The sequence below is a fragment of the Bipolaris sorokiniana genome, assembly GCF_000338995.1.
Source record: "Bipolaris sorokiniana ND90Pr unplaced genomic scaffold COCSAscaffold_6, whole genome shotgun sequence".
NCBI lineage: Eukaryota > Fungi > Ascomycota > Dothideomycetes > Pleosporales > Pleosporaceae > Bipolaris > Bipolaris sorokiniana.
This window is the reverse complement of record NW_006911900.1, coordinates 1,160,397-1,181,859: the sequence shown is the minus strand read 5'-3', so window position 1 is coordinate 1,181,859 and position 21,463 is coordinate 1,160,397. Positions and strand designations below refer to the sequence as shown.

Genomic DNA, 21,463 nt, shown 5'->3' with positions numbered 1-21,463 from the left:
TTCCGTTAAAATGATTCATGTAGATAGGACAGTTGGGTACGAGGAGTTGGAAGGCTCAACGGTGAGGGTGGCGTTCCTTCTTCGCGTTTTTAGCCCCACAGGTAACTTCTGCCTTCTTGCGAACCCTCCATGGTACCACGATCATTAGGACATTCCTATTATCACCTTTCTAATGTTATTTCCGGAACATTTTTGCGAGATCTGAGCACATGACCGCCTTTTTTGTTGAACTGGATTCTTGATCACTGGATTATGAGATATGACGCTGTCAGTATCAGACCAATGCCGCTCCTGCATCGCTATTCTCCAGGAAGTCATTTCGGCCCCGCCCCAGCTAGATCGCAACGGCAAAAATGCCAGAAATCTTCGAATGGGGGAGGAACTGGACAGGTTCAGTCTTTTTGTTGGAAACATTGGAGCTCCCCATCAACCCGAGTCACCCATGTCCATCGAGTCACCCATGTCCATCGAGTCACGATTGCAAGGAGCCCATGATGTGCTTACTCACATTGTGGGTCTCTTAGACGACTTGAAAGAAGTTATTGGAGAGCTCCTAGATATTGTCTCTGGTAAAAGAGAAGGAATGGCCTCGGTTGCTGACGAGACTGATGATGAATGTGGAGGAGAGATCAGTGAGGTGAACGAGCTTCAGGAAGAGATCAGTGGGACTGTCACCCGGCTCTTCAGGATTTCAACTTTCATCCAACACGCAGCACCCACAGATATTCTTGCGAAAGCTCCCAACCGTAATAGATATCACTTCAATGACCAATTCGACATTTCCCATATTGGAGAGAAACATCCGAAGCTTGCCACAAAGGACTCAGCCTGACTTCGTCAACGGCTTGGGAGAGCTATTACGCAAAGAAGGCACTACCTCAGCTATATACAGGACCACCGTGAGAAACTGGCAGACCCACTCAATCGCCACGAAAAATCGGGTGGTTCGGCCTACAGACCTCAGATTCCTAATGTCAAGCAGTCACTGGATTCGAAGCCAACGCTAGATAGGGAGAGTCTACCTTCCTTCTTCACTAAAGCCACCATTGTCGTCGCCGAAAAGCTCGCGCATCAACTGGATGTTGCCGGTGAATCAGATCCAGGTGATGCTCGTTCTTACACAACAATATCCCGCTCGATCGATGACGATCGAGAGTCATCCACCAATGTTCGCATCCCAGAGCTTGATTCTTTACGCACTGATCATAGGAAAGAGTTCGAATGCCCATTCTGCTTTCGCATCAAAAATTTCAAGAGCGAGCGTGTGTGGAAAAAGCACGTCTTCTCAGATCTTCGTTCATACGTCTGCACGTTCCCAGACTGTGATGCACCATATTTTGGTGACATCAACAAATGGTTTCAACATGAAATGACATTTCATCTTGTGAATTACAAGTGCTTGCTGTGTGCAAAAGATTTCAATCAAGAGGGGAAAATATACTCTCCATCTAAAACGGGAGCATGATGAGACTTTGGATGATGGTGGGGAACAAACAGCAAGAGATCTCTCTCAAAAGCCACTGGCCCAGATTCCAGCAACCGGTTGTCCTTGCTGCTCTGATTGGTCTGTTCGTTTGAAAGAGCGAGTCATTCAAACGAGCGGATCAGCACCTACAGGGATTCTGGCTGTTACCCCAACAACCTTTAAACGTCACCTCACAGGCCATCTCGAGCAACTTGCACTTTTTGCCATCCCTATTGGCGCTTCGACTGATGCCAACAATGACTCGAATGCTGCCATAGAGGAGGCAAAGAGTAAGCGGACAGACGCGTCAAAAATCTCGGCTTTGACATTTTCAAGCAATCGTGGTGATTTAGAAAAATCAACATCAGAGTCAGAAGTACATGGGTCCGCAGGCCTTCTTCACACTGATATCCAGCCTTCCGCAAGCGAGACTAGTGTTGGGATTAAGTACCAACCTTCTGTATCCTCTCGTATCCCTGTGGAAGGAATGTGGGAGAAAACCGAACAGTCAGATAGATTGGCCTCCTTGACTGCCCTAGCGGAGGACCTAAGCCGCTCAGGAACCTGGAAAGACGCGCATGCTCTGTATGCGCACGTGGTAGAGACTAGCAATAAGATTTTCGGATTAGAACACTCCAACACAATGAGACGCAAGATTCAACAAAAGACAGCCTATCAGCGCTATACCCAATTCGCCGCAACTGAAGAAACGCGTTTGCAAGCGCCAGGAGTAAGTGAGAGAACGCCCGCGCCAGAGTTTTGGGTCATTGTATTCAATCTCAACAAGGTAGCGACAATACTATCTGAACAGGAGAGGTGTGCCGAAGCAGAAGTATTGTGCAGACAGGCACTGACGGCATACGAAAAAATGCTGGGGTATGAAGACATACAAACGATTTTAGAGATGATGGACTTAGCACATGTGAGAGGAACTAGGAAAGTGGGAAGAGGCAGAAAATTTGTACAAAATATTTCTAGAGTTACGAAAGAAGATGTATGGATATCATGATCCATCAACGCTTCCAGTCGCGCATAGATTGGCGCTTATGCTTGCAAAGCTGGGGAAACTCATAGAGGCAGAAACTATCTACAAAGATGTACTAAAGGGGTATAAGCGTACTTCCGGAAATGATGATAAATCATTGCTTTCATTTGGACACAGCCTAGCGTCATTTCTAAGTAGTTTAGGGAAGTATGAAGAGGCGGAGTCGTTGTGTAGAGAATTACTGTCAATATATAAAGAGAAGGGCTGGCATCAAACTGAAGACGCAATCTCGGTGTTAGAAACTCTAGCAGATGCTCTTACCTACAAAGAAAGGGTTGATGATGCAGATTTCTATCATGGATATTTGTCACAGCTGTATATGGGAAAGCTGTTGGGAGATCGTGAAGAAGCCCAGAGGTTGATCACTCAGGAAAAGTACGAGAAGGCGGAGCATGTCTGTAGAAAAGCTCTGATAGCATGTGAAAAGTATTTCGGGATTGAATCCCGACAATCACTGCCGCTATTGCGAGAATTGGGCGTTGCACTGGTACACCAGAAAAAGCTTGAAAAGGCGGAATTTATCTTCAGAGAAGCACTTAAGATATACGAACAGCCTTCCAGATTCATCGATGTAACCATGCCAGATGTCATGGAAGGGCTGGGGAATGTACTGGAGATGCAAGGAAGACCCGAAGAGGCAGAGGGTATGAGATCACGGATGCGAGAGGCACTGGAGGTTCGAGAGGCTAGAGAGGTTAGAGATGTGCAATTGGCCCGCGAAGCCAGGCTAATGCGAGAGGTGCAGATATCTCAGTACCTTGGTTGATGGGTTGGAGGGGTTGGAGGTGTCGGATTTCGATTTGAAGCATAATAACAGCGATGGTGCATAAATTGAACATTGGCATTGCATCTCAGCACTGGCAGAATAAAACCCATTGTCAAAAGTACGTATTCCGCTCATGAGTTTCACTACAGTGCTCAGAACTGAATGCAAATATGCTGAATCCAATAGTTCGAAGGAGCCTGCAGGAGATGATACAAATTTTATAGTAGAGCCAAACCTACTTGCAGCACGAGCAAAGTTCATCGCTCATCGCTTGATGAAACCATTGATTTCATTCTCAGAACAGGTTATAAGGAGAAACCCAGAAAAACAAAGATCTTAAATACTCTCCTCCCCCTTATGATAGTACAAGCGAGAAGCTAAAACTTCTCGGATCCTTTCTCTGAAAGAAAACAAAATCATTCCAGATCTCATTATTTCGCAGCCATGAGCTCTCAAGATTCAATACGAAGCGAACTTGCTTGAACTTTCTACTGGAGAGCTATTGAAATTCCAAAAAAACCCCTTGCTGTACCAATACACACTGGAAAGAAATACCAAAAACTAGTACAACCTCAAAGATTATAACTTTTAGATACCAAAAAATCCAACCCCTTCCTAACCTTCCACTGAATCAAAACCCCTTCATCCTATCAAACGCATCCGCAAACTCAGTATAATCCCATACCCCATCATCCTCCTCCTCTTCAGGCGCAAACTTCGATCCCACAAACTCGTCCCTCCCAATCCTCGCAGGCTGCCTCCCCATCTCCAAATGCAAACATGCCTTCAATCCCTGATCGGCATCGGCCCAACAGCACCCCAGACTCATCCACAGCGCCACAATCCCGACCCGCTGCTCCCTCGTCTTATTGCCCCCTACAGCAAAGAACCCAGGCCGCCAAAGCTCATCCCCCCTCGGCGGCTTCAGCGAAAAAGTCAAAGATTCAAGATTCGGAAAGTAATCCAGCAACGCCTTCCCACTCTTCAGAATCTCAGGCCAAAACCTATTTTTCCAACAATACTCGACATGTTCAAGACTCTTATCAAAAATGCCCCTCGGACTCGCCTCCATGACGATATGGCGGACGAGTAAATTCCTGTGCGCAAGACTAAGTTCCAGCAAGCGGGCGTTCCACGAGGAAAAAACATTGGCAGAGTACAAGATAGGACTGCTTTCGGCATTGAGCTGGCGGCACGTGCGTAGTAGGGCGACGGGGAGCGCGCCGTTGACAAGGGGTTGCGGGGCGCTGGGGCCGCGGCCGGCGTGCTGGATGTTCATTGCCCGGGCGACGAGCCGCGCGGCTGTCGGGTCACGTGTGTAGATGAGGAGGGCGCCTTGGATGCGGAAGGCGAAGTCGTAGACTAGGTCGCGGAGTTCACGCGGGAGGTCGAGGAAGCCGATTGCAGTTTCGTCGCGGTTGTGGGATTGCGTCCATGGTGGTGTTGTGCCGTTTGGGGGATGCTTTGGGTGCTTTTGGTGTGGTTAGCTGGCCCAACTTATGTCCATGGTACGTAGTAGTAGTTGGGCACCGAATCGTTCCGGTTGGAATAATTGGGGGTATACGCACTTGGAGCGCCATCTTGACGTAATGTTTCTTTCTGATACAATGACAGTGTCAAGGCAGGATTTTGATAGAAATTATTTACGGATTGAGGTTGCGTGCAGAGCTGAAAAGGGCCACAGGGAGGATTTCTTGATTACATGCAGCACTATTGGGCTAACCTCGTTAGGAAGGACTGGGGCTGAGGCGCCCTACAGTCCCTTATTGGCACGGAATAATTGTATGCCTTGCATATTTGTACACGACCATGTTTAGCTATACCCGTGGGCCGATATTTTTAGAAAAGAAATATATTCAACCTGTCCAGGAGGTTTCGTCTCACGCCACTTTCTACATGTACCACAACGTCACACAAACTTAATATTCGTCAACGCCCCTTCTCTGTCCCAAGTTCTCCTCTAAAAGCTCTTCCACCAGTACCACAGCCTGGATCCTCATCTGTTTCTGAGTTTCTTTCTCCCTGAGATCCCCCTTTTCCCTTTCTAATCTTCTCACGTTTTCCCTTGCTTTATCCAATTCAACTTCGACATCTCTCAGATGTTCTTCGCGGTCATTCATGCTATATTTCATTTTCTTATAGGTGCGATTCGGTCCGATGTAGTCGCCATCCCGCACCTTACCTCGCTCTATTCCGGGAGCGCGGTTCACACTAAGAGAGGATAGCTGGCTAGTGAGGTCTCGGACCTTGTACCATGAGCCAGATGATGATGATGATGAAGGCGAGGACGAGTCAGGAAAAAAGTGCGGGCGAGTATGAGGATGATTATTCGAATTATGCGCTGGCTGATCGGCTGTGTGCATGAAGGATGTATACCAGCCTGCAGTTTTGAGCTCGGCGCAAGCTTTATTAACATCGTTCTCTAGTGCTCCACTGATTTCAATAGCATTGCAAAAGCGTGACTGGTAAGCACCTTGCTGACTTTCAAGTTTCAGCAGGTTGGGTGGCTCTATGGTACTGTGCCCCAGTAAGTCGCCGTGGTAATGACCAGGACTCGATGTATTAAGGCAACGTGTGAGAAACATGCGTGCCCAGACTTTGAGATCAGGGTCCAATTCGCAGCCTCGGTAAATCTCTTTGAGAACAGCCACAGGGTCCTCGTACAGGACACCGTATGTGTTCATGCGATCCAAGGCGTAGGTTTTGCAATCTTCGAAGCCCATATATAAGCCGAGCTTGGCAAGTCGTATGTCGGCTAAGACCACAATTGCTTCGACAGATACATTCTGGGACTTGATGATAGGAGGGGCTTTGCATCGGGCATCTCGAGTGACTGCAGCACCAGCAAAGACATGCGGATCAGGAGGATAAGAGCCAGTATGGAGGAATTCGAGAAGGCCCATGAACGTGTCTTCTGAGACCTCCTTAGGTACTCTGAGAAAGCGACTGCTAGCCTTATCAAAAGCTCATATGACACTCGGAAACTGGTTAATCTTATCTGTGCCAACAAGGACCGGTCGATCTTTGAAAATAAACTCGACAGACTTTGAAGAAGAACCGAGGTGCGCCCGACGTCTCTTTTCGAGCTCGTGTCGTCGAACATTGTATACCTCAACCTCGAGAGCTCGAATACTTGGTGGTAGGTCAAGCATTGGCTGGCAAATCTCTTTATACCACTTTTCCACCTCGTTATCGGATGGTCCGTGTATGTCACTGTGACAATGGCTACAACACCACTCGTTCTTATCCTCGAGCTCGATTTCGTCTCTTCTCCGCGGGCGGTAATAGCCGTCAACATAAAAGCGTCTGCTGGGCAAGCGATGCCCATAATCCTGGGTTATAAGCTCTCTACCGTGGGCAGCTGAAAGCCTCCGGATGGCGAGCATGATCCTGTCGAAATGTAAACCGTGTTTCAGACGCCCAGAGTCCATCTCGTTCTCCTTTTGCTCGCCGCACGCCACAAGAGAGTATGCATGGATCATGTGGTGGATTAGCGTAGCGACAATGTCCCTTACCTGGCCATGTCAGATTACATTTTGATTGAGGATAATGGAGATGCGCTTGACTTCCGGATCGGGTCTCCATCGGCGCGTGTAGGTAGAACCAGAAATACCAGGGTTTAATCTGCTTATACCAAGAGAGACAGCGTTGTTCAAGTATACAGCAAACAGAGCTTGGTCGAGTTTGTTGAAGATTCGAAAAGGGATTTCTTCGCTCAACCCGTTCTGGTGGAGTGTCACGGCTCGTCTGCGAATGTCCATAAGTGATGCAGCTGCATCTATCCAGCTTTGTTCCAATTGGTCGACGAGGAAAGCCACAGCCCAATCAATGCTCTATTTCAGGTCCCTGTCGCACCGCAAATAGGGGTCTTGCAGTTGCAATGCGGTATTCAGTAACGGATGGCCATAGTCGTAGGAATCAGAAGGTAGATGCACGTCCGATTGTAAATCAGACAAGGGAGACTGGGAGCGGGAGAACGCTTCTTCGTCGACGAAGCTACCGTCGAACGGAAATAGCGTCAGAAGGTCAGTAGAGCTCAACGACATGAATTCAAGTGGAAATGGCGAGGTAAGTCAGTGCATCCAAGAATTGGCCAGAACGTTAGTGCGTGTAGGCGAGGGACCGCACCTACGCTTATATAGTCAAATCGAGTCGATGATGATGGTGTTTGGCCGTTGCATATGCAATGCTTGACATTGCTTTTCCATGGCAAGGCTCCTCATACCGGATTCCCTTGGTATCCAATGGTTACTAGCTTTAAGGATGAGGTGATACAAGTGTTTTGGCAGACCGTTTGCCGTAGGCATTATGGAAGATGGGGCCTTTGAACGGTCGAAAGGAAATCGTTGTTCATCTCATTGGCACCTTTATCAAACAATCGAGCTGATTCCATGTCAGTATGACATTTGTGTCAGTTCTCAATGAATTCCAGAACGCTCAAGCATGCCACGAAAGCAGAGCGACAACGCCAGCATTGTCACACCGAGCTAACCAACACATCTCAAGCTACACAAGACCAATTGCTGGATCTATAGAGACGTTGGCAAAAGGGCGTTTCTTTTGCCCATTTTGAAGCAACCCTGGCAATTGTGCACATTAGTAGAATGATGAAATCTGAAAGACACAGAAGCGGGCGGATAAGAGGTAAGGATGGTATAGTGTGTAGCTAACGAAGCCTGCAGCAACACCAGATGCGGCTCCAATCATAGAACAAAAAACAACAGATGGGATATACAAAGCACATAAGAGGAGTGAGAATGGATGCGCACGAAATGCTGAAGCGCCTGACTATTAGCCGAATCTCCTTCCTCCCGAGGATGTCGTAACACATAAACAAAAACGGGTAATAGGCTTGTCTCGATACATAGGCGCTTGCCACTATCGATGCGGGTAGAACAGCGAACAGGACTCCGGACATGTTTGCGCCGCCACCACTAGCCCTGATTATTAATAACGTGGGCGGTCATCGGGACGACCGTATTCGTCAACAGCCCTTCCACTGACTGAGCCGGGGCGCGAGCCGGGACGAGAGGTCCTTCCGCCACCCTCGCCGTAGTGCTTTCGCCTGAGAGCGGCTAATCGCTTCTTCTTGGTGTGGGCGTTGATGTATGTGCCGATGATGAAACCAATAATGTTGAAGAAGGGTACCCAGGTGGTCTCCGGGAGGAACTGCTGGGCAAAGGCCAGAGATAGGGGCGAGACGACCCAGCTGACCTTCATGACGGGCCAGAAACCAGCCTTGACGGTAGCCTTGACTTGATGGAAAGTGCGCGCGCCGGCGATGAGGGCCATGCAGATCAGGTAGACGCTGTTTTGAATAGGCGCGACCTGGACGGGCACGGGTTAGCATGCCATGTCATGTAATGTGGGAGCGGACTTGTACTCACGATCAAGTTGCTAGCAAGAATCTGCAGGACCTTCGCCTTCAGACTCTTGCGGCCCTGGAAAACTTTCTGGAGCGCGCTGATCAGGACGTGGCCCAAGGGCGCACTGATCAGAGCACCATAGATGGCCATTTTGGGGACACGCGAGGTGAAGTAGTGGCCCGACTTGCTCCGGTCATGGGCAATCCATGAGGCGAGGAACTCCTGCAGGCCGGAGAGGGTACCCGAGGTGAGCATCTTGGTGCGCAATGGGTTGCTCTGCAGCTGCTTGAGGTAGGCCTAGGGCGCGGACAGTCAGTTGGAGAAGTCGATGCAGCGTGTCTGGACGGGTCAAACTCACAGCAAGGTAGCCATTGGGACCGCCGCCTTTGGTGATGGCCTGACCGATTTCGTGCATCAGGTCGTCGTTGCCCTTGGAGGCCGCGTCGACGGCGGCGGCCGTCGAATGGAAGGTTTCCTTGTCGAACTTGACCGACATGGCGGCTCAATGGGATGCGACGGCAGCGGAAGGCAGATGGGCGCGTAGAGAAGGTGAATGCGGCGGCCGGGGAAGGTTGTTGTGGGGGAGGGCTGGAGCTGTTGAGCTGACGTGCGGATGGCTGGGGGATGAATGTAAACAGCCTCGGATCCCAGTCCGTGCTAGCGCCGTCGCCCGACGAGGATGCAGAGGCCGTCGAGGCGGAGGTGTCGTGATCTGACAGTGCACTACGACCTCGGCTCTCGCCTATCAGCCCTACCGGAAGTACATGGGATACGTCTAGGAGCACGCCGTGTATGCTGCTTGGATAGATAACAGCCTCGCCTCCAACGCCGTGGCAAACGGCCTAGCTCCTTTTGCAGCGAAGCGACCTAAGAAGCTTAGGCACAGCGGCCATCTGTTCACCCTTGCTTTTCCTTTGCCTGCCGATGGAAGCGTCGTAGATTGCCCAGCTGCCGATACAATGGGTCCATCTCGCATCAAACATGTGCCGCCCACTCCATGGCATTCTTCCATCGCCATGCTCTACGTCAGCCGCATGGCTGGAGACTCGAATACGCGTGCGCATGCGCCTGTGTTTACCTGACTGCATCTCCCAGACTCACTAGTACCACCCCCCACTGCCACCTCACCATGCTGGACGAGACTCCAACGCCTCTCCAACCACGTGTTGCATACACACCGTTATGTCCATCTCTTTCTCGTCCGCGGCTGCAACCCTCATCTCCCCCCCCTCTCATCTGCTCCTGTTGATCGTCTTTCCGTTGGATTAAAGCAGACGCTGGGTGCACCGCCACTGGTTGCGTGGTTTGTATGTCGCTACCACGGCAAACAGTTGAGATGAACGCAGGGACCGTCAACCGTCTGTAGCACGGCAAGCAGCATTAAACACAATGTCAAAACACAAAAGTCCCCTGGATAGCCGCCCTGCGAAGGCACTGTCCGGGCGCGTCATGATTCCCTTTTCCGGTCTTTTCTTTGGCGTTTGACATGACTCTGGAACAATCCAGGCTTCGAGACCCGAATGTTCCTTCTTTCCCCTTGCTCCTTCTTTCACGTTTACAACTACCCTCGTGACCACTCTACCTTCCTCAAAGACTCCTCTTATTACCTCCAACTTGCTACATTCTCGCCTTCTGACCACCCGACACCTCCATCTGGGACCGACACCTCATCTCCTCGCCCGCCCGCCCACTCGCCAACCCCACCATTCTTGGCCATGGGAAAACGCTCACAAACGACAAACTGCACTCATGTAGACATGGACCGTGTCTATGGGCATGACCAACAGTGCTCCGTTTGTGGCTGCTCATCCTCCATCGGCTTCCTCTATCAATGCAAACAGGACAATGAAACTGAGCACCTCAGCGATCTGATATCGCGAAACACATCAAACATCATGCCAGTCAAATCGAGGTTACGGAAAGAGCTGGAGAGAGCTGGGTTAAGCGAAAGTATTATTATTGCCGCAGAGAGCGGACACTACACCAATCAGCAATTGCAGAAACTGAAGCAAATGAAGCGCGAATTGCAACATACCATCATCGATGTGCAACAGGCTGATCAGGCCAACGATGCCATATCCAGGCTTATGGACATGGCAATGGCACCTTGTGGCACTGATGGTGCCATGAGTAGTCTACTCCCTGCAGATACGGTAAGTGAGCATGTGCTGGATGATCACATCCAAGATAGTTGCAGTGATAAAGTCAGATGTTCCTAACAGACGCCCAGGAACCTTCAGGATGTAACTTCAAAGCATGTCATGGGTGCCGCCCCTATTACTTGGACCGCGTCTACATTTCTTTTGGAGCCGTCGTGGCAGGCGAATTTTCACCTTTGACACGAGCAGACATTGCAAAGTTGCCCGTCAGGCCCGCTGCAACTATGCACAACATCGGTATGAGACGTCGACCACTACCATCGTCCAGAACGTCCAATGCCACACCATCCACAAGGGCGACCTTCAATTCCCCCGCCACGTCAACTAACCTCCGCCACTCGCCATCCTCAAACACAACCGACTCCAGTGCCACCACATTCCAGACATCGCAAACCGACCTCGACGAAATTGCAACCCGACGCCGTCCCCGCCTCAACTTTTACAAAATCGGTCGTCTTCCATCAAACAACCTGGCATCCTCCCGCTCATCCCCCCTCCTCCCCCAAGGCTTCAAGACAACAATCCAAGGCATGTTCCGCTACAACCGCGACCCCAGTTCCACCAGCACATCCACCACCTGGGACACCGCAAACTCCACCTCCACTTCAACCTCCTCCTGTAAGACAACCCGCGTGCGCCGCCCCCGCCGAGAAAATAAGCATCACAATCACCCTCAAATCCCGCCCACATCATCATCGTCAGCAGACAGCGCCATAAGCACAAACTCAGCCTTTAAACTCTACCCCCTGGAGAAAGAAGCACATACCCGCGTCACATCGACGGGAAGGACGCACACGGCGCGAATGCACATACCAGATGTAGCTACGATTACGCTCACGGATCCAGCGTCGCGATTGGCAAAGTCGGGGGCTGTGGTCAGGACGAGGGAGGTTACTGGTGAGGTGCAGGGGCAGAGGAGAGGGGTGCAGAGTGTTATGACGCAAGTTTGAGAGAAGACGTTGGTTTGGGACTTTTTTTGAGGGAGTTGGTAAAGGGGCATGATTGGGTGAATTGAATCATTCTGAGTATGAGCATTTGTATCCTGGTGACTACTGGGCAATGGAGGGAGACTTTGGGTAGCAGTGGTTAGAAAGCTGAGTAACGATTCATGCAACTCTTTTTGTTTTATTTTTTTACTTTCCTCATGCAAAAAGGGCGTACGTGGTAAACTAAGGATTCGGGGCTCATGGTTTACCGTTTTTTTGTTTCTCTTTGGGTGAAATGCCGTGCCTAAGTGACGAAGTCACATGCCATTGTCCCAAGATACAGATTTGATGATTTAGATCTTGGGCAACTTTCACGGTGGAGAAAGAATCATAAAAGCTTGCTGTTTATAGACAGGGGTATTTGATGAGTTGATGCCTTTTTTTCGCACTAGCCAAGATGTCCGACTGAGCTGTTTACAACATCCATCATGCTGTCTGTCCAAGTAACGCTGCCAGGACGGCTAGGGTAAACAGCACCTGCATCAACTAGGAGCTTGACCACTTGCTCGAGGTCTTTTGATGAAGCTATGTCCAGCGCGGTGCCGCGTTGATTCTGGGCGTTGATGTCGGCGCCCGCGTCTAGTAGCATCTTAACTATCTGCTCGTGGCCTCTTGATGAAGCTGCCCACAATGCATTGTCGTACTTACTTTGGGCGTTGACGTCGGCGCCCGCGTCTAGTAGTATCTTAACTACCTGCTCGTAGCCTCTTGATGAAGCTGCCCGTAATGCGTTGTCGTACTTACTCTGGGCGTTGACGTCGGCGCCAGCGTCTAGTAGCATCTTAACTACCTGCTCGTGGCCTCTTGATGAAGCTATGTCCAGCGCGGTGCCGCGTTGATTCTGAGCGTTGACGTCGGCGCCCGCGTCTAGTAACATCTTAACTATCTGCTCGTGGCCTCTTGATGAAGCTGCCCATAATGCGTTGTCGTACTCTCCACCCTGGGCATTAACCTCAGCACCTTCATCCAGGAGCTTTTCCGTAATCGTGCACAAACCTAACAATGCGGCATAGTAAAGCGGCATAGGTATGATTTCGAAACTTTTTTCAAAGTCTGATCCTTGCCATGGTTCATCCGCGTCATACAACTGGATCCATGCGAGATATGCGGGTTGCTCTGTTGACATTAAGCTCATCGCCACTCGGCTCACTCTGCTTGTCTCATCCCCTATTTTCCGAAAATGGCTACTCCAGAACTCTGCTGCATACCTTGCGAGCGCAAACTTCTCAAGAGTGTGCGTTGAAATTGGTTGCTGGAACTGCAATAGATATTTTAAACAATCCTCTGTTATCGAATTGTGGCATTCAGCCGCTTGCATACTGTACTGCTTCGATTGTCCTTGCTTGATCCTCTCTGATACAAGATACTCCTGGACGGAATAATGCGCTAGAGTGATGATACGCTGAGCAGATTCTATTCTTTCCGTTCCGTCCTGCTCTTTCGTCGTGATAGTGACAAGACTAGAACAGATGTTCAGCACCTCTAGCGGGTCTTCTAGCACTTCATCGCGGTCGAACGCTAGCTCGCGCGCTACGTCGATAGCGACGACCTCAGCAATCTCTTCGACCGACATCGGCCGCTCAGAGAACGTCAGCCACCGCAGGATGCGCATCGCGAAGTCGCGATCTTGTTCATTTATAGCAGCGAGAATGCGGTCGTATGTCTGATCCAGCGTTTTCGGCAAGGTAGTTAATGACTTGCGCAGCATCGCTCGATTGCGACACTGCGCTAGAGTGTCAAGCTGACATACAGCCCATCGGAACCTACGCTCTCGTCAGCTTTAGCTCCGTAGGTCGCTAAGTGCTCACACATACATCCCACGAGCTCCGTGTATTAGTGCAGCCTCAATCTCTTGTCTGATAGCAGCATCTTTATTCCATTTTGCTAGATTCTTATCGTCAGACAACCTTTGTTGAACGTATCGTTGTATGTCGCTATCTACAACGTCTTTTTGAAGACAGATTGTATCTTCTTCTTTAATGTAACTCTCCAAAGAGCTCTCAATATCCCGCTCTTTCCGGCTGGTCATAAGCAGATGTAGGTTGTCGAGCTGCCATCTAACTACTATCTCAAGCATATGCATTAGTTCTTGGCGCTGTGTACATTCATCGAGCGCATCTAGGACAACATAGACATGCGTGAATTGTTGTATCACCTGTGGTATTAGCTCTAGAAGCGCATGTAATGATGGCCGCCGGTGCCCATTTTTACATGCTAACAACAATGCATTGACGCCCTCAGGTATTGTAACTAAGCGCTGCAGAAACTGGCAGAACAACGAGTAGAACATTAGCTCTGGGTCCTGTTTCTGCGTATCGTTGAAGTCGAAGTAAAAGTATGCTATCACCATACTAGTATTACCGTAGCAGTGCTGCAGCAGGTGTTCGATAACTGTAGAGCTTAGGATGGTCTTGCCACATCCCGGGATCCCATACAGCCACAGTCGCGACGCTGGACTTGCTTTCCATTTGGTGAAGCTTTCGCTGTCTAGCACCCAGAGTCCAGTATCAGCCTGCCGCTGCTTGTGCGCTTTATGGTAGTTTGTGGACGGGTCAGGAGCCGAAAGCCATCTGCAGATTTTACCAAGTTTCTCTTCTTGACCTAGGGTGTCCTCGGAAGCTTCTTCTACTTTTTTCTGTAGCCGTTTCATAGCATGATCTTTGCCTTCACTATATATTGGTGACATATAGATACCAAAGATGCCCAGCAGGCAGTATGCACCGTCTTCTTCGCGTGTCGTCTGGCGATTTGCTGCCCAAGAGAACCGTTCAGCAACGTCGAATTCGGACAAGTCGCTTCCTGACAGAGCTTTAATCGGTATTCCAGTAATCTCGTGTATAGTGTGGCTAAGAGACTCCTTGTTTCCTAGCCGCGATCCATTTTCAGAAAAGAACTCGACGGAACAAGGTGCTACTAGTTCCTGAAGCGTCCAGCCCCGGCTAAACCATCTGCTCTTCCCAAAAACTGCCTTCCATCTTCGACATGACTCTCCATCCCCATCTAAAGACCTGTCCTCGACGTCGGAAAGGAAGACGTAGCACTTGATTGCGTTCTGGTACCAACGAAACATGGAGTTGATCGCTTCCGAAAGCTCTGTGTTGTTCGTCTTATCAATACAACAGGTGTCCACCCAGAAGTACTTCAGACCGTCCTGCTTGGCCTGTTGCGCGCAGAAGAGAAGCTTCTGATACCCCTCCTTTCTTCGTGTTTCAACACCTGCTGCATTGTCCAGATCTTTCAGGTCAGCAAATGTTACTTCCTGTCCTTCTTTCCAGGTGTGCGATAGGATCGCATAAGAGGGGATCTTGTCCCCGATTAAGTCGGCAGTCCATCCAATCCCTCCATCACTCGTAGTGTATAGCAGCCGCATCAGGCTGTATGTGTCGGTGTGTGCAAGTGGTAGAGGCAAGTGTTGAGGCTTCAGGAATCGAAGGTGATCAGGGGTTCACTCGCGCAGAGTAGAAAGATCGTAGCTGTTCGATTTGTTGCGAAATTCAAGTGATAGTTTGCTGAGTTAAAGGTGAGGAGGGTTGGTGTCAGAAGGCTGCAATGCCGCGAGCTGGATGTTGGGCCAGGCTGCATCTCTAACGCCTAGAGCAGAAGGCGCAGCCCACCTGCGCAGTGCCGCGAGACTGGTCATGCAAGGCTGAAACCGCACGACCACGTGACAGCCACCGCACTACAAAGCGAGAAACAGTTCTTGCACGAAAAGTGTGATCTAATCATGCAGAAAACGCTATCTTAGGCTGTTGTTTACTGTAGAACTATATCAGGATGTCTCTAGGGCGTGTTGGTACGTGCACGGACGCACACATTAGTAGTAGTTGACGTCAACTTACACAAATATACTATCCCGCTACCACTCGTTCGTTTTAAATATCTTTCTTGCTCGGTACGACAAAAAAATCAATAGCCAAGTTGAACACTATACTAATCCTTATCAGAAATGTGACCGACTTAAGAGATAAGTAGTAATTAGAGAGAATCTTCGGGTTTCGTCAATCCCCTTGTCAAGTTTCAATAAGGAAGCCTGTCTTGCGACATCAGGGTGTCTCTCCAACTTAGGAACATCACCTTATGAAGTATATATTCATTACTGTATTCACCTACTGACCTCCTCATGGAATGATCTATATCATACACGAATCTTTTTCTACAATCATCATTTTACTTTGGGTTGGGATTCATATTTTCTCGTCATGGGATGGCCAGTGGATCAAAAAAACGCCTGACCCAACTGATGCATGCTGTGAGGAGAAGAGAGAGAAGAAGAAGAAAAGGAAAAAAGGGGGGGTTGGGGTTGCGAAGAAACTATATTCATCGACGACCCAGTTTCCATTTCGCGATTCGCGACTGGATATCGTCCCATGTCAAATCCTTACGCTTGAGTCCCTCCATTTCCCCCTCTTGCAGTACCACGGTCGGGGCACCAGAGCCCTTACCTGCATTATGCACGTCACCACCAAACACTTGCTTAGCCACACGGCGGAGGTCCTTGACCGTGACGGCCTCAATCTTGCTACACATTTCCTTGACGCCTACTTTGCGGCCGTGGACCTGAACCTGACGGCCCAGATCCTCCAGCTCGACCATACGCGACTCGAGGTTCATGAGGAGGGAAGAGCGGAGCTGGTTCTTTGCGCGCTGCACCTCGCCGTCCTTGAGGGCTGCAAAGCCCGTTTCGTCGCTGAGGGACTTGAGTTCGCGGCACATGACTTCGAGCATGTGGGCGGTGTAGGATGGCGCGCACGAGGCGGCGATGCCAAACAAACCACTGTCCGTGTAGCTGTGGTTGAAGGCGACGCAGGATTCGACCCAGCCGTGTTGGTTGAGGACGTTTGTGTAAAGGCGCGAGTACATGCCCTTGCCGGGCCCACCAGCGCTAAAGGAACCGCCGCCACCAAGCAGTGTCTGAAGGGTTGCGAGAGCGTAAATGTCCGGCGAGGAAATTGGGAGGGCTTCGAAGGCGAGGTGGATGTGGGATAGGCGGGGGAGCATGGGATTCGCTGGTGGAGGGATCGGAGGGAGTGTGAGGAAACCGCCAGTGTACTGCGAAGGTATCGAGGTGTCTATCGGTGGGAAGTTGAGGTCGGGTGCTGTGGTTAGGTTGGCGGTGGATGAAGCCGATGTGGACAAGTTCTTGAGGAAGGGAATCTTGGAGATGAGATTGGAGCTTCCGGGTAGTGCACCTTTGGGCATGGGATGGTCTGCCGTGAAGTTTGCCTGCGATGCTGCCGCACCGTCTGAGCCTACACTGGGGAGTGCCGGGCCTGTGCCTTTTTCCATGTCGCCGAAATATTCTTCAGTCAACCGAACGGCCTCATTGTGGTTAACACCGGCAAAAGCAACTACTATCCTCTCAGGCTTGAAGAATTCTTTCCGGTATGCTTCAACGACGGCGCGGTTGATCAAGGGCAGCCGCTCTTTGGGGCAGAGCAGCGGGTTGCCCAGAGTGTTGTCTTTGTATGCTGCCATGTGAACAAGCTCCGGCAGGATCAGCTCAGGCTTGCTCCAGATCTCGCCAATTTCGTAGTCGGCCGTCTCGAGCTGCTGCTGAACCTCGTCCTCTGTGATCAAGGGATCGCGTATTGTCTCTGCGAGGACACCGACGGTGGTGGGTACGGCCGAGTTGAAGGTAGCGGATTGGTACATGAGCGACTCTCTGCTCGAGGCGCATTGGATGTTGCCGCCGAGGGTCTCAATCTTCTCCATCATCTGGTCGCCCGTGGTGGAGCGCGTAGACTTGAATGCTAGGCGGTCGATGATGTGGCTCACACCTCGCAGCGCATCGTTTTCGTAGCGCGAGCCGGCATCGACGTAGACGCCAATGCCAGAGAAGTGGCCGGGCAGGGCCTCTGTAGCGACGCGGATGCCATTGGGCAGGGTGGTGATGTGATCGAGTTCGGCGGGGTCCTAGAATGGTGGTTTAGAATGGCTTCAGATGCACCGACATTGGGCGGATGGCGGATGCTAACCCTTTCTTGGGCGACGGCCGTGGCCAGAGACCTCCTACCAGCACATGCGGGCGGTGCTCTGAGAGACGAATATGGCCTGGACAGCCCCTGGGATAGCGGTCGGCAGCTGCGCGGTCTTAACATGGCGGACGTGAATGGAAGCCTTGATGGCGCGCACGGGGAAAAATTCCCAAGCAGCGGGCGGGCGGGCATGACATGATGTCACGTGCATATGCCAAGGCGCAAGGTACCCAGCATGGCGGAGCAGACAGGCGGCCCCACACGGCAGCATTTACGATCAGCGCCTTGAGCGTGGCGGGCGACATGCGAGACTGGGGAAATCTGCCATGTGACGTGATGAGACGAAACTTTGTTGGCCCTATGGCGATGGTGGAGGAGAATATGATGGCATGCGCGCCCCAGGGAGCGGCGGGCAGTAAAACGCCGCCACCGGCAGGCCATGTCTCAGGCGGCTGGGCGGATGAAATGCCTCAGACCATAGTAGTAGTAGGTAGATAATTAAGTACAGCGGAGGAGATGGTCTGGGTCCGGATCCGGGTCCAGTACTAGGCGTAAGGATAGCAGTGTGTGGTATGGTTTCGTGACGGCATTGCACCAGGGCGGCGGGCGGCGAACGGCGAGCGGCGAGGGCAGCCCGCATGTTCATGCTGGTGGCCAGGACTGGGACCGAGGGCGGGCGCTCCGTTTGCCGTGTGTGCACATGTGCAATGTGTGGGTGTGGGCGGTGGTGGATGCGGGCACGTGAGAGGGCGTGCAGTAGTGTCTTGTGCTGGCCATTGTCGGTTGCCCCCAGAGCCCAGAGCCCTTCATAGGCCGTTCTACAGCCCATCGAAGCCCAGAATAGCCCGCCCGGGCTCTAGAATTGGCTCATTACCCATTTACTTGTACACTCGTTGCCCTGGTCGCCCTGGCCGCCCTGGCCGCCCTGGCTGCGCCGCATAAACCAGCCCCGACCCTGTTGGCTCGCTCTCGCTCCGCTGGCTGCGTCCGCACTCGCGTCTGCATTTGCATTTACTCCTCTGCCCTTTGCCTCAGACTCGCCCGCGCCTGTACCCATGCCCCATTAACCTGGGCCACTTGTGTCGTCCGTCAAACGCCCTCGAAACTCGCGCAATCAGCCTGCCGTCCCCGCCCAGCCTCAGCCCAGAGCTTATTCCTGTACTACTACTACCTCTGATCTCGCGCCCAAGACCAGGGGAGGTGATGTTCACTACAACGGCGGCCCCAGCTCCCCCAACTGCTGTCTCAACCGGATTGTCGTCCGACTCGTCAGCTCAGCGACCGACGGGCGTCCATCGAGGAATCAGCTTCTTCAGAAATCTGCACCTGCACTCGGCCAGCCCACCAGACCAGACACGTGAGGACTCCTCCCGCCAACGGGCCCGCCCACGCGCCTCAACACACACGCCGCCGGCCTCGCCAGCCTCGCCAGCCCTTGCCTCTCCCTCCTCCCAACACCCCCCTCTGCCGCGTCTGCTCCCTTTGTCGCGACGCCAGACGACCGACGCCCAGCCTCAGAGCCCCCCAGCAGACTCACCGCCTGCCTCTCCCCACGAGATCATGACCCGTACTCGCTCAGAGACGGCCCAGCCCCAGCTGCAAGTGCGCAACAACACTGGGCCCACGCCAGCAACCACTTCTGCCTCCACCACCACCACTACCTCCACCCAGCCATCAGACAGCTCCACCGACAGCGGAGGCGCTGTCAAGCACCTCCCCTCAATTCGCTTCATCCCACATCAAGACCCTCGAGCCGGCAGACCTTCTCTGATATTTCCCACCATCACGCGAACGCTGCCCGACGAGTCGGCCGTGCTTCGTGTCGGCCGCTATTCGGAGCGTGATAATGCGCCAGAAATCTCTTCAAACACCCCATCCGCTGCAGCGATTGGATTCAAGTCCAAAGTGGTCAGCAGAAAGCACTGCGAACTGTGGTGCAAGGATGGAAGCTGGTATATTAAAGATGTCAAGAGCTCGTCGGGCACCTTTTTGAATCACATTCGCCTCAGTCAGCCCAACGTCGAATCAAAGCCTTTTCGCATAAAGGATGGCGATATTATTCAGCTAGGCATCGATTTCCGCGGGGGCGAAGAGATGATTTTCCGCTGTGTTAAAATCCGCGTTGAATGCAACCGCGGCTGGCAGCAGGGTCTGAATACATTCAAGTATGTTTGCATATTCCTGTCAAGAGCGCCTTTGCTAACTCGTCTAGTAAACAAACCCACCAAAGATTGCGGGCCCTCGCCAAGAACAAGAAGGAAGTCACGGGCGATGCCGCCTCTACACACACCTCCGAGTGTGCCATTTGTTTAATGTCCATAGCAGTATGTTTCCATGCCTTGATACAACCGGGCCCTACTAATCACATTGCAGCCTTGTCAATCGCTGTTTGTAGCACCATGTTCACATGTCTGGCACTACAAGTGTATTCGTCCCATCCTCAATGGGCCCACATGGCCAAACTTTCTCTGTCCCAACTGCAGGGCGGTCGCCGACTTGGAAGAGGATGTGGAAGACATGGGCGAGTTTGAAGACTGGGAGGGAGACGAGGAAGTAGCCAACGGCGACACAACCACCCATGCAAACACAGAGCAAGCCGACCGCCATGTCACTCCTCGTGCTTCTGTTGCACCCATGAACTCGAGCAGCTCAAACTTTGACCTCAGCGACCTCCGACAGCAAATCACAAACATAGATATCAACGGTACCGAGTCAGCCAACGGAAACACACATCAGTCCTCGCCCGAGACACCAGATCGTCAAATCACGCCACCTGTGTCGTCCGCCACGGCGCCCGTCAGCATCAACGTGTCTGGAGCAAACCAGTACGCAGGTCTGACTCCACTACATCACACAACGAGCAATGGCCTAGCACCCGACCGCGTACACGAGGGTCCAATGACGCCTCGCAACAACATCGGCCCGTTTGTCCTAGACGGTAGCGCCGGCAGGGCTGCTGGAAATCGCCTGCACCAAGTTGAGTCGTCCTCGTCCGACTCTGACACGAATGGAAATGGACGACGTCCGAGCGAAGCACCCAGTCTCCCACCTGTGCGCTTTGACTAGTAAAAGAGATATGAAATAGGGGCGGCATTTTTGGTCTTTTTCGGATATCATCTTTTGGTCCCATATACAGTATCCATCGACATTCTCCCTGTTGACTCATCGCCATAGGATCTTCTTTTTTCTCATCATCTCTTCATTGCTCGGCACTCACTTGTTCAGCATGTCTCTAGGGCGTCGATGTTGTTCTTGTCCCCTCTTTTATTTTTGCTCGTTTGATATCTTCTCAATGGCTCTCCCTCTCACTCACACTAAGCGAACATGTTGTTATGATTTGTTTGATTGAATTGAAATCTCTCTTGAATCCGTTTCGGCCCTTTTTTTTCTTCTTGGTATTCTTTCTGGCGCGAGAGGTGAATGGAGTGATGGAGTAGTTGGCTTGTTGGGGCTTGCAGGGGAACTTTGGCTACGATGCAAAGCCGACTATTGCTATCTAATGTAGATCCCGGGGAAGATGGGGGAAAGACGTATGCAGAAGAGGGGTGGTATATATATATATACGCATGATTATGAGAGAAGGGGGAAGGGCATGTTAATGTATGTTATGGAATATATGAGGATTTCCATTTTGTCGTTACTTGTAAACGTGATTGTGGACGCGAATGTTTGACAATCAAGAGTCGAAAACGAAAAATGGT

The 21,463-nt window shown here is 51.4% G+C and overlaps 8 protein-coding genes across 8 annotated transcripts; 3 read left to right on the top strand and 5 right to left on the bottom strand.

Annotated features, from left to right (window-relative positions):
• Positions 1-259: 259 nt before the first annotated feature.
• Positions 260-3,276, top strand: COCSADRAFT_25997 (uncharacterized protein; the record flags this gene model as incomplete). Its single annotated transcript, XM_007700868.1, has 4 exons — positions 260-637; positions 893-1,384; positions 1,416-2,195; positions 2,395-3,276. 4 exons carry the CDS (start codon positions 260-262, stop codon positions 3,274-3,276), a joined length of 2,532 nt encoding a protein of 843 aa, XP_007699058.1.
• A 437-nt stretch (positions 3,277-3,713) lies between these two features.
• On the bottom strand, positions 3,714-4,934 carry COCSADRAFT_141515 (uncharacterized protein). Its single transcript, XM_007701361.1, has 2 exons — positions 4,845-4,934; positions 3,714-4,747 (listed from the first exon to the last, which is right to left on the bottom strand). The coding sequence occupies exons 1-2, from the start codon at positions 4,854-4,856 to the stop codon at positions 3,908-3,910; spliced, it is 852 nt and encodes a 283-aa protein (XP_007699551.1). The 5' UTR covers positions 4,857-4,934; the 3' UTR covers positions 3,714-3,907.
• Positions 4,935-5,139: 205 nt separating this feature from the next.
• Positions 5,140-7,322, bottom strand: COCSADRAFT_181004 (uncharacterized protein; the record flags this gene model as incomplete). The annotated part of the gene is made up of 4 exons (XM_007701360.1): positions 5,140-6,200; positions 6,252-6,791; positions 6,843-7,023; positions 7,132-7,322. 4 exons carry the CDS (start codon positions 7,320-7,322, stop codon positions 5,196-5,198), a joined length of 1,917 nt encoding a protein of 638 aa, XP_007699550.1. The 3' UTR covers positions 5,140-5,195.
• Positions 7,323-7,940: 618 nt separating this feature from the next.
• On the bottom strand, positions 7,941-9,422 carry COCSADRAFT_199240 (uncharacterized protein). Its single transcript, XM_007701359.1, has 3 exons — positions 9,001-9,422; positions 8,664-8,939; positions 7,941-8,604 (listed from the first exon to the last, which is right to left on the bottom strand). The coding sequence occupies exons 1-3, from the start codon at positions 9,136-9,138 to the stop codon at positions 8,224-8,226; spliced, it is 795 nt and encodes a 264-aa protein (XP_007699549.1). The 5' UTR covers positions 9,139-9,422; the 3' UTR covers positions 7,941-8,223.
• Positions 9,423-10,357: 935 nt separating this feature from the next.
• Positions 10,358-11,751, top strand: COCSADRAFT_88990 (uncharacterized protein; the record flags this gene model as incomplete). Its single annotated transcript, XM_007701358.1, has 2 exons — positions 10,358-10,795; positions 10,873-11,751. The coding sequence occupies 2 exons, from the start codon at positions 10,358-10,360 to the stop codon at positions 11,749-11,751; spliced, it is 1,317 nt and encodes a 438-aa protein (XP_007699548.1).
• A 457-nt stretch (positions 11,752-12,208) lies between these two features.
• Positions 12,209-15,368, bottom strand: COCSADRAFT_317254 (uncharacterized protein). Its single transcript, XM_007701357.1, has 3 exons — positions 13,602-15,368; positions 12,784-13,550; positions 12,209-12,727 (listed from the first exon to the last, which is right to left on the bottom strand). The coding sequence occupies exons 1-3, from the start codon at positions 15,155-15,157 to the stop codon at positions 12,666-12,668; spliced, it is 2,385 nt and encodes a 794-aa protein (XP_007699547.1). The 5' UTR covers positions 15,158-15,368; the 3' UTR covers positions 12,209-12,665.
• Positions 15,369-15,841: 473 nt separating this feature from the next.
• COCSADRAFT_36385 (uncharacterized protein) lies at positions 15,842-17,944 on the bottom strand. The gene is made up of 2 exons (XM_007700968.1): positions 17,763-17,944; positions 15,842-17,700 (listed from the first exon to the last, which is right to left on the bottom strand). The coding sequence occupies exons 1-2, from the start codon at positions 17,883-17,885 to the stop codon at positions 16,105-16,107; spliced, it is 1,719 nt and encodes a 572-aa protein (XP_007699158.1). The 5' UTR covers positions 17,886-17,944; the 3' UTR covers positions 15,842-16,104.
• Positions 17,945-19,322: 1,378 nt separating this feature from the next.
• On the top strand, positions 19,323-20,828 carry COCSADRAFT_88627 (uncharacterized protein; the record flags this gene model as incomplete). The annotated part of the gene is made up of 3 exons (XM_007701356.1): positions 19,323-19,927; positions 19,975-20,086; positions 20,136-20,828. 3 exons carry the CDS (start codon positions 19,323-19,325, stop codon positions 20,826-20,828), a joined length of 1,410 nt encoding a protein of 469 aa, XP_007699546.1.
• Positions 20,829-21,463: the final 635 nt, after the last annotated feature.

Excerpts from the sequence above, each read along its gene's own strand:
- COCSADRAFT_199240 (XM_007701359.1), bottom strand. The coding sequence starts at position 9,138 with ATGTCGGTCAAGTTCGACAAGGAAACCTTCCATTCGACGGCCGCCGCC. Across the intron at positions 8,940-9,000 it reads GTCCCAATGGCTACCTTGCT|GCCTACCTCAAGCAGCTGCA; the intron begins GTGAGTTTGACC and ends TCCGCGCCCTAG. Across the intron at positions 8,605-8,663 it reads TTCTTGCTAGCAACTTGATC|GTCGCGCCTATTCAAAACAG; the intron begins GTGAGTACAAGT and ends GTGCCCGTCCAG.
- COCSADRAFT_317254 (XM_007701357.1), bottom strand. The coding sequence starts at position 15,157 with ATGCGGCTGCTATACACTACGAGTGATGGAGGGATTGGATGGACTGCC. Across the intron at positions 13,551-13,601 it reads ATACACGGAGCTCGTGGGAT|GTTCCGATGGGCTGTATGTC; the intron begins GTATGTGTGAGC and ends ACGAGAGCGTAG. Across the intron at positions 12,728-12,783 it reads TTACTATGCCGCATTGTTAG|GGTGGAGAGTACGACAACGC; the intron begins GTTTGTGCACGA and ends GTTAATGCCCAG.
- COCSADRAFT_36385 (XM_007700968.1), bottom strand. The coding sequence starts at position 17,885 with ATGTTAAGACCGCGCAGCTGCCGACCGCTATCCCAGGGGCTGTCCAGG. Across the intron at positions 17,701-17,762 it reads CGGCCGTCGCCCAAGAAAGG|GACCCCGCCGAACTCGATCA; the intron begins GTTAGCATCCGC and ends CCACCATTCTAG.